The 15,981-nt window shown below is 49.7% G+C and overlaps 1 protein-coding gene across 5 annotated transcripts in view; it reads left to right on the forward strand.

Annotated features, from left to right (window-relative positions):
- The window catches only part of LOC129712327 (cell adhesion molecule 1-like), a 258,844-nt gene that overhangs the window by 181,693 nt on the left and 61,170 nt on the right, over positions 1–15,981 (forward strand). For 4 of the 5 annotated variants that reach the window (XM_055660663.1, XM_055660660.1, XM_055660664.1 and 1 more), the window contains exons 2-5: positions 7,005–7,025; positions 11,276–11,422; positions 11,624–11,776; positions 13,662–13,799. In XM_055660663.1, coding sequence (XP_055516638.1) covers positions 7,005–7,025; positions 11,276–11,422; positions 11,624–11,776; positions 13,662–13,799 — 459 coding nt within the window. The remainder of the gene's footprint in view (positions 1–7,004; positions 7,026–11,275; positions 11,423–11,623; positions 11,777–13,661; positions 13,800–15,981) is intronic. The other variant, XM_055660661.1, reaches the window with a different exon arrangement.

Genomic DNA, 15,981 nt, shown 5'->3' on the forward strand with positions numbered 1-15,981 from the left:
TCTATGTGGTCTGAGTGTCTGTTTCTGTGTGAGTGTGTGTCTGACTATATGTGTGTCTATGTGGTGTGTGTCTGTGTGTGAATGTGTGTCTGTGAGTGCGCATGTCGGTGTGTGTGTTTATAGGTGAGTGTCTGTGAGTTAGTGTGTTTGTGTATGTGTGACTGACTGTGTGTGGTGTCTCAGTGTGCACATGCGTGTGTATATGCATGTGTGTATATGCGCATGCACAGGTATGTGTATGTTTACATGTGTGTATGTACATATCTGCACATATACATATGTGTGTGTGCACATGTGTGCTTTTATTTTAATTCTCCATTACTCATTTGTTGCAAATGTTGGTCAAAATAGTAGTAGAAAACGTTGGAAACTCCCAGCAGACGAGGCAGCATCTGTGGAAAGGGAAACTGAGTCACTGTTGTGAGGCTTCCTCTGCGGAAGCTGCCCGGCCAGCTGAGTGTCTCCAGTATTCTTCTCTCTGCCTTCAGTTTTTCAGCAACAACAGTTTTTTGATATTTGTACATTTCTCATGTGAGAGGGAAGGTTTGCAGCCTTGAGGCGGTGGATAGTACTCGTGACCACGGGTCTCTGTGCGTTTCCCCTGTGTGTAGAGAGGGTCGCCGTGCTTCTAACTGCGGAAGGTTGATGCAATCTTTTGCGTTTGATTAATGGTGGTTGCAGAGGAAGAGGAGAGGGTGACATAGTGATCAGAGAGAGAGCTTTTTATTGTTCTCAAAGGCTGACGTCTTCTGCAGATATTATTAAGAGATTATTCTTTTTCTTATCACGTTAAAATCTTTTTTTTTTTTTGTGTGTTTTGTTGCTTAGAAACTTTCTTCCAATTCCCGCTCTGCACTCTGCAGAAGATTAAACGTACATGTAGACGTCGAACCAAAGAACCAAGAATCCATCACCACCGCAGTCTTCATTCACTTATTCTAAATGCACGGTGCACTCACGGCAGCTAATGGGGCTCACATCTATAATTTGATCCAAGTGACCTCGGTCTAAGAGTTTGAGTGTAACTGGGAATAAATTCCTTCACCCAGGCCTCGAATGGGAAGGTTGGCAGTAGGGTTCATAACTTCTAGGAGCAGAATTAGGCCATTCGGCCCATCAACTCTACTCTGCCATTCAATCATAGCTTCCTATCATTCACAATTATTGCAGTCTGCATTTGGCACCGGCTGTTTGTCAAAGAGCTTGTGTTCCTTCTGCTCTTGCGTGGGAGACTCAGACAGTGCCGCAGACACTGCAGCACCTCCACCAAGCCAACATAAGTTCATATTTTCTAGGAGCAGAATTAGGCCATTCGGCCCATCAAGTCTACTCCACAATTTAATCATGGCTGATCTATTTTTCCCTTTCAACCCCATTCTCCTGTTTCTCCCCATGACCCCTGACATCTTTAAGGGCCTGTCCCACTTTCACGACTTAATTCTTTCATCCCGACCATTTTTTTACTCGTGAACATTTTTATTTATCGGGCTGGAAAAAACGTCCTGACTTACCTGATGCCACAAGTACCTAAGAGTCAGAGTAGCTGGAGGTCCAAACGGGCCGTTTCTGCAGCCATACATTACACACAAATAGCCCCCAACCAAAACATAATTACATTTTACATAAACCTCCATCACATAGCTGTGACGGAAGGCCAAATAAACTTATCTCTCCCCCGCACCCCTCCCCCCACCCCCCCCAATGTCAGAGTCAAAGTCATAGCCCCCGGCTGGCGATGGCGATTGTCCCGCGGCCATTAAAGCAACGCCGGGTGGTGCGAGGTCGCACATTTATTGTCATTTTAGAGCCCCCGGTGTGCGTCCAAACGCGGCCGTTTCTGCAGCCAGTGGTTACGCTCCAATAGACCCCGCAACACAACAGAATCGCCGTTAGCCCTGATAAGCGGTCATCTCCATCGCTGGGCTGGTGCCGTCGTCAACAAGACCCGTCTGGAGCCTCCGACTCTGCATAGCAGCAGCAGCAGCAAGCAGCAAAAACGACGGCAGCAGCAGCAGCGCTCCTCCACTGCTGCACCCGCTCCGGACTCGGCCAGCTCCGCGACGGCAACGGTGAGTCACACCTGAGTCCCTGAGTCCCCGGCTTCTTCCTGTTGGAGGCCGCTCCTCGTTGCGGCCTCAACGACACCTGAGACCCGACGGAAAATCTCCAGTGCAGGGAGAGATTCAAAAATATCAATTGGCCCCCCCACCCCCCCACAGACCCCACATAAAATACAAAAACGACTAAAAACACAGACAAAAAATCCGCGGACAGGCTGCCCCTTTCTGGCCAAGAGGCGTCCTTTTATTCTAAGGCTAGCATAACAGCCGCTACGATATATTACGAAACTCCTACGGACTCGTTACGAACATTCTGCGAGTTTGAGTCAGGGGAAAACTCGGGGGAATCTGTGAATTACAAGATACAAGATACAAGATACATTTAATTGTCATTTGGACCCCTCGAGGTCCAAACGAAATGCCGTTTCTGCAGCCATACATTACAAACAAATAGACCCAAGACACAACATAATTTACATAAACATCCATCACATCGCTGTGATGGAAGGCAACAAAAACTACATAAAAACATAGACAGAAAATAATAAAACGCGGACGGGCTGCAGAGGCCGCTGCTGACAAGAGTCGCGCCGCCCACCGGTAACAGCACCGGTACCTCGTGAAAGTGGGACGGGCCCTTTACTAATCTGCAATCTGTCAATCTCAACCTTAAAAATATCAATTGGCCTCCACATCCGTCCACAGATTCACTACCCTCCGACTAAAGAAATTCCTCCTCGTCTCCTTTCTAAAGGGACGTCCTTTTATTCTGAGGCTTTGTCAGGATGTTGCCAAGACTCAAGGGGGAGCTAGAGGGGGAGGTTGGAGGAGAGACAATACACGATTACAATCGAGCCATCTACAGCGTATAGATATAGTCATTTATTTATTTATTTGTTTATTTCGAACAGAATAAAAGAATAAAATGCAAGTGTGAAACAGCATACAAAAAATATATATATTTATAAAGTGTCATAAACAATATCTATAAATAAATGAAAACATATGTGTCCGAAAAGGAGCAGGAAGAAGCCAAAGCTCATTAATTCCCACCCCTTATTCATCTGCTTGTAATTATTTTATACACATTTAGCAGCTATATGTACACCATATGTACACCAGCCACTATATGTACACCAAATTATTTACATTTGAACACTAATCAAATATTTACAAAGCCATACATGATAAGGGAATTAGTGCAAAGTAAGCCAGATAGTCCGAGGGTCACCAATGAGGTCGATAGTAGGTCAGGTCTGCTCTCTGGCTGTGTTAGGATGATTCAGTTGCCTGATAACAGCAGGGAAGAAACCTCCAGGTCCCTGAACCTGGAGGTGTGTGTTTTCCCGCTTCTATACCGTTTGCCTGATGGGAGAGAGGAGAAGAGGGAGTGGCCATGGTGCGACTCGTCCTTGATTATGCTGCTGGCCCTGCTGGGGCAACGTGAGGTTATAGATGGAGTCAATAGAAGGGAGGTTGGTTTGTGTGATGGTCTGGTCTGTATCCACAATTCGCTGCAATTTTTTTGCGGTCTTGGGTGGAGCTGCCCTCAAACCAAGCTGTGAGGCATCCTGATAAAGTGCTTTCTGTGGTGCATCTGTAGAAGTTGGTGAGAGTTGTAGGGGACAAGAGGAGAGGAGAGAGAGGAGGAGAGGTGAGGGAAGGAAGGAAAGGGAGGGACGGAGGGGAGGGGAGAGGAGACAGGAGGAGAGGGAAGAGGATGGAAGAGGATGGAATGGGTAGGGAGGGGAGGGGAGGGGAGGCTGCTCTGTGTTTCTGCCGGATTGCAAGATCTCTTGAGTTTGCTGAATTATATTACCACTGCACCTGCAACACAACAGAACATTAAATATCATGTAGCTGGTGCTCTTCAGAAAAACAAAATTACACGGTTGAAGTGTTTAACTGCCCGCATTGACCTTATTGTAATAGCAGACTTTTGACTTTTCCGTTACTTATTGGCAAAGCTTATGAAGTCATTGCTATGGAAACGGTGTGCATGTTTGAATAGAAGAGGTCAGAAATCTTATCAGCGAAATCGCATTGTCTCTTGACTTTTAGATTTGTCCTTTCTGTTTTAAAATGTGTTTGCAAAAAGGTCTTTCAAAATGTAAGCTCGGCAGTGTGTGTTTGTTCCACAGAACAAGCTTCTGTCTATAAGGGCTTTATTGAAGGGAGAATGTGATCCAAGTGGAAAGGCAAACAATTATCTTGATATTGCTTGTGGTTTTTTCCCCCTCTTTGTGTTGCTACGATGAGTGTCGATTAATCGAGGAAACAGGCCGGTTCCTCCTCATTCACTACCCTCCCCAACGCACAGTATTAAGCCTTGACATAATGAGTTGTAACCACAAGCCCAGGGCGGCTGCTGCCTCACAGCGCCAGAGACCCGGTTTCCATCCTGACTACGGGCGCTGCCCTGTACGGAGTTTGTACGTCCTCCCCGTGACCGCGTGGGTTTTCTCTCACGCACCACAAAGACGTACAGGTCTACAGGTTAATTGGCATCGGCAAAATTGTACACTGTCCTTGGTGTGTAGGATAGTGTTAGTGTATGGGGTGATCGCTGGTCAGCGCGAACTGGTTGGGCCGAAGGGCCTGTTTTCACGCCGAATCTCTAAAGTCCGTTGTAGGCCATTCACCCATCTAGTCTACACCGCCATTCAATCATGCTTGATCTATTTTCCCCACTCAACCCCATTCTCTTGCCTTCTTCTTCTGACCTCTGATGCCCTTACTAATCACAAGCCTATCCGAGTTATAGAATACCCAATGTCTTGGCCTCCACTGCCATCGCAATGAATTCCAGAGTTTCACCACCCTCTGAATAAGTAAATTCCTCCTCGTCTAAAGGTACGTTCTTTTACTCTGAGGTTGTGCACTCTGGTTCTAGATTCTTCCATGACTGGAAATATCCTTTCCATGTCCACTCTATCTAATTATTTTCCAGTAGATGTCAATGAGTTTCCCCTCATCCTTCTAAACTTCAGCAAGTACAGGCCTAGAGACGTGAAACGTTAACACAATAATCCCCAGGGATCATTCTCGTAAACCATAGAGGTCCATGATGACCAAGTTCCCTAAAGGGCTTGTCCCACTTTCACGGCCTAATTCACGACCTTTTTTTACTCGTGGACATTTTTCATCAGACTAGAAAAACGCCCCGACCTACTTGATGCCACGAGTACCTACGACTAGCATCATGGCCTGCTACAACCTCATGACGACCATGCTGCGAGTACGAGTCAAGGGCGAAATCGGCAGAGATCGTGAATTAGTTCGTAAAAGTGGCACAGGCCCTTAACCGAGCTACTTGCCTGCCCTTGACATATATCCTTCCAAACCGTCCTACCCACCAATGCCCCTCTGCACAGAGCCATGGGTGGGTGGAGTTCAGTATGTGTAGAGCTGAGATCCTCTGTGTGACTCTGATTGTTCCCAGCCCTGTGCCACCAACAGAACCAAAACCAGTGCTGTAAATCACAACAAGAAATGGCTATGCTGGTATTTATATTCCTTGGGAGCACCAGAGGCTGCGGTATGATATTCTGATCTTATAGAGAGAGGTGCATTAAATCAGGAGGGGGGATAGATAGGGTGAATGGACAGTCTTTTATCCAGAGTAAGGGAATCAAGAATCAGAAGGCATAAGTTTAAGGTGAACGGGAACAGATTTAATAGGAACCTGAGGGTGACTTTTCCACACACAGCGTGGTGGGTGTATGGAACGAGCTGCCAGAGGAGGTGGTTGAGGCAGGTGCTATAACAATATTCTAAAGGCAGTTGGACAGATACATGGAACCCGGGTCTGTGGTGCCGTATGGCAGCAACTCTACCGTTGCTCCACTGTGCCGCGCCGGTAATGATTTTTGTGTTTGACTTCCGAGCTGCAGTGGACAGTTTCAGCTCCGTTGCTGGCTCTTGCTCCGGCTCTGCTCCAGTCACCAAGCCACATACTGTTACACCTGACTGAAAAGCACAACGTGCCATGAGTAACTCAGTAGCTCAGGCAGCATCTCTGACCCGCCGAGTTACTCCAGCACATTGTGTCTTTTTTTTTTGTAAACCCGCATCTGCAATGCCAAGCTGTTATTTTGGTCAGCTGGTAACACGACAACTCCACCAGTGCATGGGCTGGATTTACTCTACACGAGAAGGTGGGCTGTTGATCTCTGAACATAAATGCAATTTCTTGAAGTTAAAAACAGCTTAATTTATATTTTTGATCGTTCTTCAGACAAGACATAAAAAGTGCCAATGCTGTGATCGGATGTGGCAAGACCTCTGGCCATTTTATGCTTGTGCATGTCAGCATGTTGTTCAATGATTGAGATGACTAATGCATGGCAAAATATGAAATCCTCCAACGTTCAGCCTGAACCTGTGGCAGAGGGAGAGAGAGGGATAATGCCCCTGTCCCACTTAGGAAACCTGAACGGAAACCTCTGGAGACTTTGCCCCCCACCCAAGGTTTCCGTGCGGTTCCCAGAGGTTGCAGGTGGTTGCCGGAGGTTGCAGGTAGTGGAAGCAGGTAGGGAGACTGACAAAAACCTCCGGGAACCGCAAGGAAACCTTGGGTGGGGCGCAATGTCTCCAGAGGTTTCCGTTCAGGTTTCCTAAGTGGGACAGGGACATAAGACAGCACTGGACTGGTCCCCACTTGCTGCTGTCCGGTCTTGGAGCTGTGTAGAGGTGTTTAAGTACTTCATCGCATTAATACACTGAAGGATGCAGAGTGTTCCTCTCTCCACAGGTGGTCATAGACGGCCATTCACCTCCCGCCCAATGTATTTGTTTAAGGGATGTAGTTGCATGCTGCCAATGCTGACTTCTAAACTTGTTTGTCTTTCTTCCTCTCTCTCTCTCTCTCTTTCTTTCACTCTCTCTCTCTCCCTCCCTCCCTCCCTCTCTCTCCGCTTCTGCCCGACCACCGGCTGCTCACAGGCACTGCACAAGAGATCGAAGGTAGAGATGACCAGATGCATTTTACCTGCACAAACTTTGTTTCATGGGGGGTGTGGGAGAGTCTGGGAGGGGGGGGGGGGGTGGGGGGGGGGGGGGGGGTGACAACTGCTTGCGAAGGGGAGGTTACGGAGCCTTTACAGTCTGTAGTGCAAGTCGCGATGATCAAAGTTGCCTTTGATAATGACACCCACCTGAAACTGGATGCTCACCATCACGATCTCTTAAACCTCCCTTGCCATCCTAGCATTTGCTTTAATCCAAGAATATTAAAAACTGATTGCTGATTTGGAATATAGACTTGTTTTGATTTATTAGGTTCGAGGATTGTGAGGCTAAAACATGGGAACATGGTTTAAGTTGTTTTTCTCTCCCAACACACTGTGTAAGTTAATGACTCCTTCTGGGGTTAACTCACGCCACTGGTTTCAGTTAATTGTGCGTTTTATGTCTCCTTTCCATGTTAAAAATAAGCTGCACTATCACACTTAGAGTCAAAGAGTCATATAGCACGGAAACAGGCCCAACTCAGCCTAACCCGCCCGTGCCAACCAAGATGCCAACTCTAAACTAATTCCATCTCCCTCCATTTGTCCATCTCCCTCCAAACATTTCCAGTCCATGTACCTGTCCCACTGTCTTTTAAATGCTGTACTGCACCTGTCTCAACTACCTCTGGCAGGTAGACACAAAATGCTGGAGTAACTCAGCGGGTCAGGCAGCATCTCTGGAGAAAAAGGACAGGTGACGTTTTGGGTCGAGATCCTTCATCAGACTGATGTGAAGGGCATCGACCTAAAAACGCCACCTGTTCTTTTTCTCCACAGATGCTGCCTGACCCGCTGAGTTACTCCCTTGTGTCGACAATAGATAATAGGTGCAGGAGTAGGCCATTCGGCCCTTCGTGCCAGCACCGCCATTCAATGTGATCATGGCTGATTATCCCCAATCAGTACCCTGTTCCTGCCTTCTCCCCATATCCCTTGACTCCGCTATTTTTAAGAGCCCTCTCTCTTGAAAGTATCCAGAGAACCTGCCTCCACCGCCCTCTGAGGCAGAGAATTCCACAGACTCACCACTCTCTGTGAGAAAAAGTGTTTCCTCGTCTCCGTTCTAAATGGCTTACTCCTTATTCTTAAACTGTGGCCCCTGGTTCTGGACTCCCCCAACATCGGGAGCATGTTTCCTGCCTCTAGTGTGTCCAAGCCCTTAACAATCTTATATGTCCGTGTAAACCAGAATATGCAGTTCCTTCTTACACATTTTACCCATTTAATGGACCCATTAAATCTTTCCCCTCTCACCTTAAGATTCTTTTGTGAGGTTGCCAAATTTCCAATCATTGCAGCCTTAAGTGTCCGGGGCGAGTGATCCCCTTGCAGCTGGGTCGAGGCTTGGCGGACAAAGTCTCCAGCTCTGGGAGCCTGCCCTGATCAGAAACTCATTTATACTTACTACCACCAGTGGAGAAAATCTAACGTTGATCTCGAGAATCTGTCGATTTGCTGAGGCCACCACTGTAAACTTTCACTTATGTTTTGCATCCTACACGTCCCTTTCTCTCTGCCAGCCTTCCATCACTTCTTCCTCCTTCACTTCATTCTCACCCTCAAAGCAGGGAATGCCAATACCTTTTTGCTGAGGCGTTCCTCAGGGTATATTTCATCAAAAAGCTCAGAGGATATATATCGATGTATGTCGATAAATGTAGGATATATCACATATATATGGGATATATGGGATGTATAACCTACATATATCCCGTAACTAAGACATATCGGATATACGTAGAGATAAAGTTAGGACCGTTCAATAAATAATGGGTGGCACGGTGGCGCAGCGTTAGGGTTGCTGCCTTACAGTGCCAGAGACCCAGGTTCAATCCTGACCACGGGTGCTGTCTGTGTGGAGTTTGCACGTTCTCCCCGTGACCGCGTGGGTTTTCTCCGGGTGCTCTGGTTTCCTCCCACGCTCCAAAGACGTGCAGGTTTGTAGGTCAATTGGCTTCAGTGACGTTGGGGAGGTAATGAAACTCCCTCTGCTGGCCGCAGCCCGCAGTGCACCCCGTGGTTGACCCTGACTCTCACACTGACCCCCGCGGGGTCAACAGTTGCCCCGTACAGCCGTTGGATGGGAGGGGGGGGGGGAGCTGTGGCTGTGACAGGCAGCTTTGACAGAGTGCTTATTAATTGGCCACTCGGTCAATGAAAGATAAACTTTATTTATTACTTGTAGACATAATGACCCACAAACCATTAGACATACATCATAAAACAGTACTGTGCAGGAACAGGCCCTTCGGTCCACAGTGTCCATGCTGGACATGATGCTGAATGAAATTAATCTCCTCGCTTAATCCACATCCCTGCACTACCTGCATGTGTGTATCTAAAAGCCTCTTAAACCCGACTGTTGTATCACCACCACCACCACCTCCAGTTGCACATTCTAGGCACTCACCACATTCTGTTAAAACAAAACGTTTTCCCGCACATCTCCTTTAAACTTTGCCCCTCTCGCCCTTAAAGCCTCGCCCTTGCCCTGCAGTCTTTGACATTTCCATCGTGAGAACATGGTTTTGACTGTAGATTAGAGTTGGACTGCAGATGTTGGTTTACACCGAAGATGGCCACAAAATGCTGGAGCAATTCAGCGTGTCGGGTAGCATCACTGGGGAAGCAGAATAGGCAACGTTTCGGGTCGGAACCCTTCGTCAGACTGGGAGGAGCAGAAGGAGAAGTTGTTCAGGGCGAGGACCAGTTCTGCTAGGGTGGAGGAGAGTTTTTGTAGAGGGGAATTGGCTGGGTCAAGGAAGAAACAGAGGGCCTTAAGGCCTTCATGGTGGTGGATATAACATCATGGAGATATAAAAAGACTGAACGAGGGAAACAAAAAGGAAATCAAAAGTTATTAAAGAGTCAAAAGGTGTGTGAGGTGTCTTGGACTTAGATGGGAAAGGATTGGACAAGGGGATAGGTTAGAGTCGAGGTATGTGGAAATAATTTCAATGGGACAGGAGCAGGCTGGACAATGGATGTGCCAGGGCAGTTCTGATTATGGATTTTGGGGACAGGTTAAAAGGTTCAAGGTCAGCACCCTTACAGAGGCATTTAGATCGGCAATGGGTACGCAGAGTATGGAGGAAAATGGATCACGTGCAGGTGGAGGAGACTGGTTTAACTTGGCACAGACCTGGAAGGGCTGTTAAGGCTCCTGGTTGGATGGAGATGAGGGAGCAGGTATAGGGAGCGGTGTTACAGGGGAAACTGCCAAGGACAGGGGAGGGATGAATGAACCAGTGAGGGACAAGCTAACAAAGTACTCCTTGATTCACTCAACGCCACCCCCCCCCCCCCCCCCCCCGCCCCTCCCCCCCCCACCGCATCTCCCTGCAATTGTTGAGTGAAGTGCTGCAGAAATCAGCCTCTTGCTCATTGAGTCGTGAACCCTAACATGTCAGCCTTGTCCATCGGAGGTTGCAAAGATGCCCGTTCACAGTCGAGCGGTGTTGAGGCAAGGGGTAGATCATTGGCCCAGATCGGCCCAAGTACACACATCCACCCACACGGCCCGACTGCCTCTCGTAATACAGGGCCGCAGCCTAACTTGACGTTTAACCTTGTCTGTAAACGCCCCCGCTCCAGCGCTGCTGAATCTGCAGCCGATGTGTAGCGGGAGAGTTTATACGATGTGCTTGAACACAGGTGGTGCAGTGAGGCTATGAAGTCAAGTGACAGAGAGCCGGTGTTGGGGGGCCTATGGCGGGGCCGTGAGCCGGCGAGGGGTGCGGGCTCTGGCGACGGCTAGGGAGGGGTGCGGGGACATGGAGGCTGGGGGGGGGGGGAGGGGGGAGGGGGGGGGGGGGGGGGGGGGGGGGGGGGAGGGGAGGGGGGGGGAAAGGGGGGAGAGAGGGGGGGGGGGGGGGGAGACGGGAGATGAGCTAAGTGCTAGTGGGGAGGGGAGTTGGCTGGAGCGGTTTCAGGGCAGTGAGGGGTGCCAGGGGTATTCTGTGGGGGGAGGTGGGCTGTGGGGGAGGGGAGGGGCGGGGGGGCTCGGGAGGGGGGGTGGGTGAGCTGGGGGGGGAGGGGAAGGTGGGCTAAGAGCTAGGGGGGAGGGGAGAGGGGGGTGGGCCGGGGCGGGTTGCAGGGCAGTGAGGGGTGGGCTGTGTGGGGGAGGGGAGGGGCGGGGACCGGGGTCGGTTACTGGTCAGTGTGGGGAGTGCCGGTCTAACCCATCTCTCTGCCCCGATGCAGTGGACTCCCAGAACCTGGTGACGGACGATGTGGTGGTGGTGGAGGGTGAGGTGGCCACCATCAGCTGCCGCGTGAAGAACAACGACGACTCCGTCATCCAGCTGCTCAACCCCAGCCGCCAGACCATCTACTTCCGCGATGTCCGCCGTAAGTGTCCGCTCCTCTGGTCGCGCTCTGCCACGCGCGGGCACGACGACCGACGGAGACGCACGCGCGTGTGTCCCAATCCAACACAGCCACGCGCCTGCACCCGCCCGACAGTCACGCGCGTGCCTTTCATTTCCTTCGTTGAACGTTCATTGCTGCTCCCTCATTGAAGTGAAACGCTTCTCATCTTCCATCCCGCAGCGCTGAAGGACAACAGGTTCCAGCTGGTCAACTTCTCCAGCAGTGAGTTGCGGGTGTCGTTGTCCAACGTGTCACTGGTGGATGAAGGGAGGTACGTGTGCCAGCTCTACACCGACCCCCCACAGGAAGCCTTCGCCACCATCACCGTGCTCGGTAAGTTCCATCGCCGGCCGTCCGAGCGGCAAAACGCCGCCTTTCATCCACGTCCGCTGCCAACCTGCTGTGTCCCACCCTAGGAGGAAACCCACGTGGTCACAGAGAGAGCATATAAACTCTGCAAAGACATCGTCCGTAGTCAGGGCCCAACCTGGGCCTCCGGCGCTGTGAGGCAGCAGCTCTACCGCTGCGCCACCGTGCCATAGTTTACGTCATTAGAGCGGTGGATGACTTGTTTGTCTCTTCTGTCCTTGTGGATGGCGTGGGTGTTAGATCAGCTAAACGCGTTGCGGTTCTGTGACTGTTCTTGAGGTGTTTGTACAACTGTGGCTTTCCAAGGATACCTTGGATGACTGGAGTATGCAACAGTGCACCTGGATCACACACCTACCTGCCTGCTGTTCTGAGGGCTCAGAGCTAGAGATCCTCGATAATAGGCACAGAACTTCTGCTCCTATTAATGTGAGGAGAGAAGAGAATTAAAAATAGCCGGCTTATTAATGAATATGTCAAGTCTTGCAGGTCTTTAAAATCCCAAGGTACTTCGCACAGCTTTTTTTGGACCTATGTTGACATCAAACTGCGTTAGAGAGATCAGAGTTGGGAAAAGCACTGAAGCACGTCTTAAAGGAGAAAGGCAGGGAGAGAGTTGCTGAGCTCACCAGTTTAGCTAGCACTCTGGGACTGCTGGTGGAGCCTCGGCACAAATGTACCCTCACACTCACACTGTAACCGCGTTGGTTCACACCGCGGTGAATCAGGTTTCCTCCCACATCCCATGGAGGCGCGGGTTGGAATGTTCACTGGCTCCGTAAACTGCCTCAGTTGCCAGGCAGGATAACTTTAGGTAGGGTGGTGATCATGTGGTATGTGTGTGTGAGTGTGTGTATGAGAGTGTGTGTTTGTATGTGTCTGTGTGTGTTTATGTGTGTGGATGTTTATGTGTGTGTGTGTGTGTGTGTGTGCATGTGTGTGTGCATATGTATGAGTGTGTGCGTGGGTGTGTGTGCATAGGTGTGTGCATATGTATGAGTGTGTGCGTGGGTGTGTGTGCATATGTATGAGTGCACGTGAGAGTGTGTTTGGGTGAGTGTATGTTTGTGCATGTGTGTGCGTGTGTATGAGTATGTGAGTATAAGTGTGTGTGTGTTTGTGAGTATGTGTGTGAGAGCGTGCGTGTGAGTGTGTGAATATAAGTGTGTGATAGTGTGTGTGATTATGTAAGTATAAGTTTATGAGAGTGTGAGGGAGTGTGTGATAGTGTGTGTGAAGTGTGTGAGTGAGTGTGTGTTATAATGTGTGCGAGTATAAGAAAGGGTGTGTTTTTGTGAGTGAGTGTGAAAGTATAAGTGTGAATGAGTCTGTTTGTGATTGTGTGTGAGTGTAAGTGTGTGTTAAAATGTGTGTGATGAGTGTAAGAGTGTGTGTGTGTGTGTGTGTGTGTGTGTGTGTGTGTGTGTGTGTGTGTGTGTGTGTGTGTGTGTGTGTGTGTGTGTGTGTGTGTGTGTGTGTGTGTGTGTGTGTGTGTGTGTGTGTGTGCACAGGGAGAGTGGGGGAGCTGGGTCAGTGAGTCGTGGCACTGGGTCGTGCGGGGTATTCCTGCATTTGGTGCCCAGTTTGGGGGACAGCCCGCCAGGCACAAACGCGGTGACCCCCCCGTCAGTATGTGAGGCGGAGCGGCCCGCCGCACTGAGTGACAAACAGCCAGGGACCGGGGATGGAGCGGCTTTGTGGGACTGTAAAGGTAAGAGTATAAATGAGCCAAACGCTTGCGTTTCCGCTGTGCCAGTTACCCCGGCAGCACAAGTATGTGCGGCGCACCGTATCTCCCTGCTCCCATCTGCTCGCTGCCTCTTCTCAGGCTGTTCTTTCTCCCCGACAGTTCCTCCAGAAATGCCGACTATCGACGCCAACAAGGATGTGGTGAAAGAAGGGGAGGAGGTGGAGTTCACCTGCACCACCTCCGGGGGCAAGCCGGCTGCTGCCATCAAGTGGCTGAAGGGCGATGAGGAGATGGAAGGTACAGACACCCCCTCTGGATAGAGTGGATGTGGAGAGGATGTTTCCACCAGTGGGACCGTCATGGGTCGGGACCCTTCTTCAGGGGGCATGAGGGAGGTGGGAATAAACTGCAGGCAAGAAAAGGCCAGAACAACTCAGGGCGGCAACAGATGGGCTCAGGAAGAGTGGAGCCCATAATGGCCCATTGGACCCTTCTTCATAGCCTCAGAATTAAAGGACGCTCCGTTGGGAAGGAGACGAGGAGGAATTTCTTTAGTCAGAGGGTGGGTGAATCTGATGAATTCATTGCCACAGAGGCTGTGGAAGCCAAGTCAATGGAAAATTTTAAGGCAGAGATAGATAGATTCTTGATTAGTATGGGTATCAGGGGTTGTGGGGAGAAGGCAGGAGATTGGGGTTAGGTAGGAGAGATAGATTAGCCATGGTTGAATGGCGGAGTGGGCTTGATGGGCCGAATGGCCTAACTGCTCCTATCACTTACAGTATGAACTTATGAGCTCGCCACTTCCACACACGGCACCTCGCCCCATCCATGGTCCAGCACGCAGGCCAAACCCACACCAAACCTCTCACACCATTCACACCAAAGATCCTACAGCAGAGCAAGATAGACCACTCCTGCTAAATGCAATGGGCTGACGTGTAGTACGCAATGGAACGGAACATGGGTCTTTTTTTCATCCATTTCCGTAACCGGACCCAAACCGACTCGCAGTGTAATCAACGTTACGGGGGAACAGATTGTGTTAATAAATTAAAATTCGGAAAATGAGAAGATTTTTCTTTGATTTTTACGAGGATTTTTCCGTAACCGGCTTCCGTCTCCGCACTAGTATCCTACGGGATCTTTGGTGCGGAGACGGAAGCCGGTTACGGAAATGGGGCCGAAAATTATCTATGAATCTGACCGTACGGCATTTTTTTTTTCGTCGAGTGGACTATCTTGCTCGCTATAGGATCTTTGATTCACACCTGCCAACAGCATTCTATCAACCATCTTCCCCCCGACCTCTGGTGTGACCCCACTGGCCCACGGAAGGTGGGATAACTCCCACATTCAGGAAAAAGAATCAGAACGATTGTGCATTTCTATAGCACCTTTCACAGCTCCCTCAGTGGAGCAGTAAGCTCTGGTTCTGCTGACTCCCATCAGTGGAAGGCACAGATATGCAGAAGAGTGATAGGGCTGCAGGAGGTCGCAGGGATGGGTTGGGCAAGACCTGAGAAGGATGTGGAGCTTCCGACGGAACAATTTAATTTTGGGACTAGAGAGCGGAGCTTTACGGTAAGAGGGGCAAAGTATGAAGATGTACGGGGCAAGATTTTAATGCAGAGAGTGGTGAGGGCCTGGAGCATGCTGCCAGGGGTAGTGTGCGGGCAGATACGACAGTGGTGTTTAAGAGACATTTAGATAGGCACATGGATATTCGGGGAATGGAGGAATATGAATCATGTACAGGTAGATGAGGTTAGTTTTACTGTGGGCATCATGTTTGGCACAGACATTGCGGGCTGAAGGGCCATCTTCTGTGCTGTACCGTGTAGGAAGGAACTGCAGGTGCTGGTTTAAACCAAAGAAAGACACAAATTCAGCGGGATAGGCAGCATCTCTGGAGGGAAGGAATGGGTGACGTTTCGGGTCGAGACCCTTCTTCAGACTGGTTAGGGATAAGGGGAACAAGACATACTGTAGGCGATAATGTAGAGAGATAAAGAACAGTGAATGAACACAAAGGTAACGGCGATAACGGAAACAGGCCATTGTTAGCTGTTTGTAAGGAAAATGGGAAGCTAGTGCAACATGGGTGGGGATAGAGAGAGAGAGGGAATGCCAGAGCTACCTGAAGTGAGAGAAATCAATATTCATACCACTGGGCTGTAGGCTGGCCAAGCGAAATATGAGATGCTGTTCCTCCAATTTGCACTATACTGTTCTATGGTCTGTGAGGTGTTGTTTAATGGGGAATTGGCCATTGGTGATGGGTGAATGGGACAGAACATCGGCTGACATTGTGCGTTCGCTGGTGCTTAGACTACGAGCCAGGACGGTGCCTCCTGTTATGATGGATATGGGTTTCATTCTTGAAGTAAGTTCCTGACTGATGGAAGGGCGCAGGGAAGATTTACTGATGATGTGGCCAGGCTTGAGCTGTAGGGAGAGGTTGAGCAGGCTAGGATTC

This window comes from Leucoraja erinacea, chromosome 32 (genome assembly GCF_028641065.1).
Source record: "Leucoraja erinacea ecotype New England chromosome 32, Leri_hhj_1, whole genome shotgun sequence".
Classification (NCBI taxonomy): Eukaryota; Metazoa; Chordata; class Chondrichthyes; order Rajiformes; family Rajidae; genus Leucoraja; species Leucoraja erinaceus.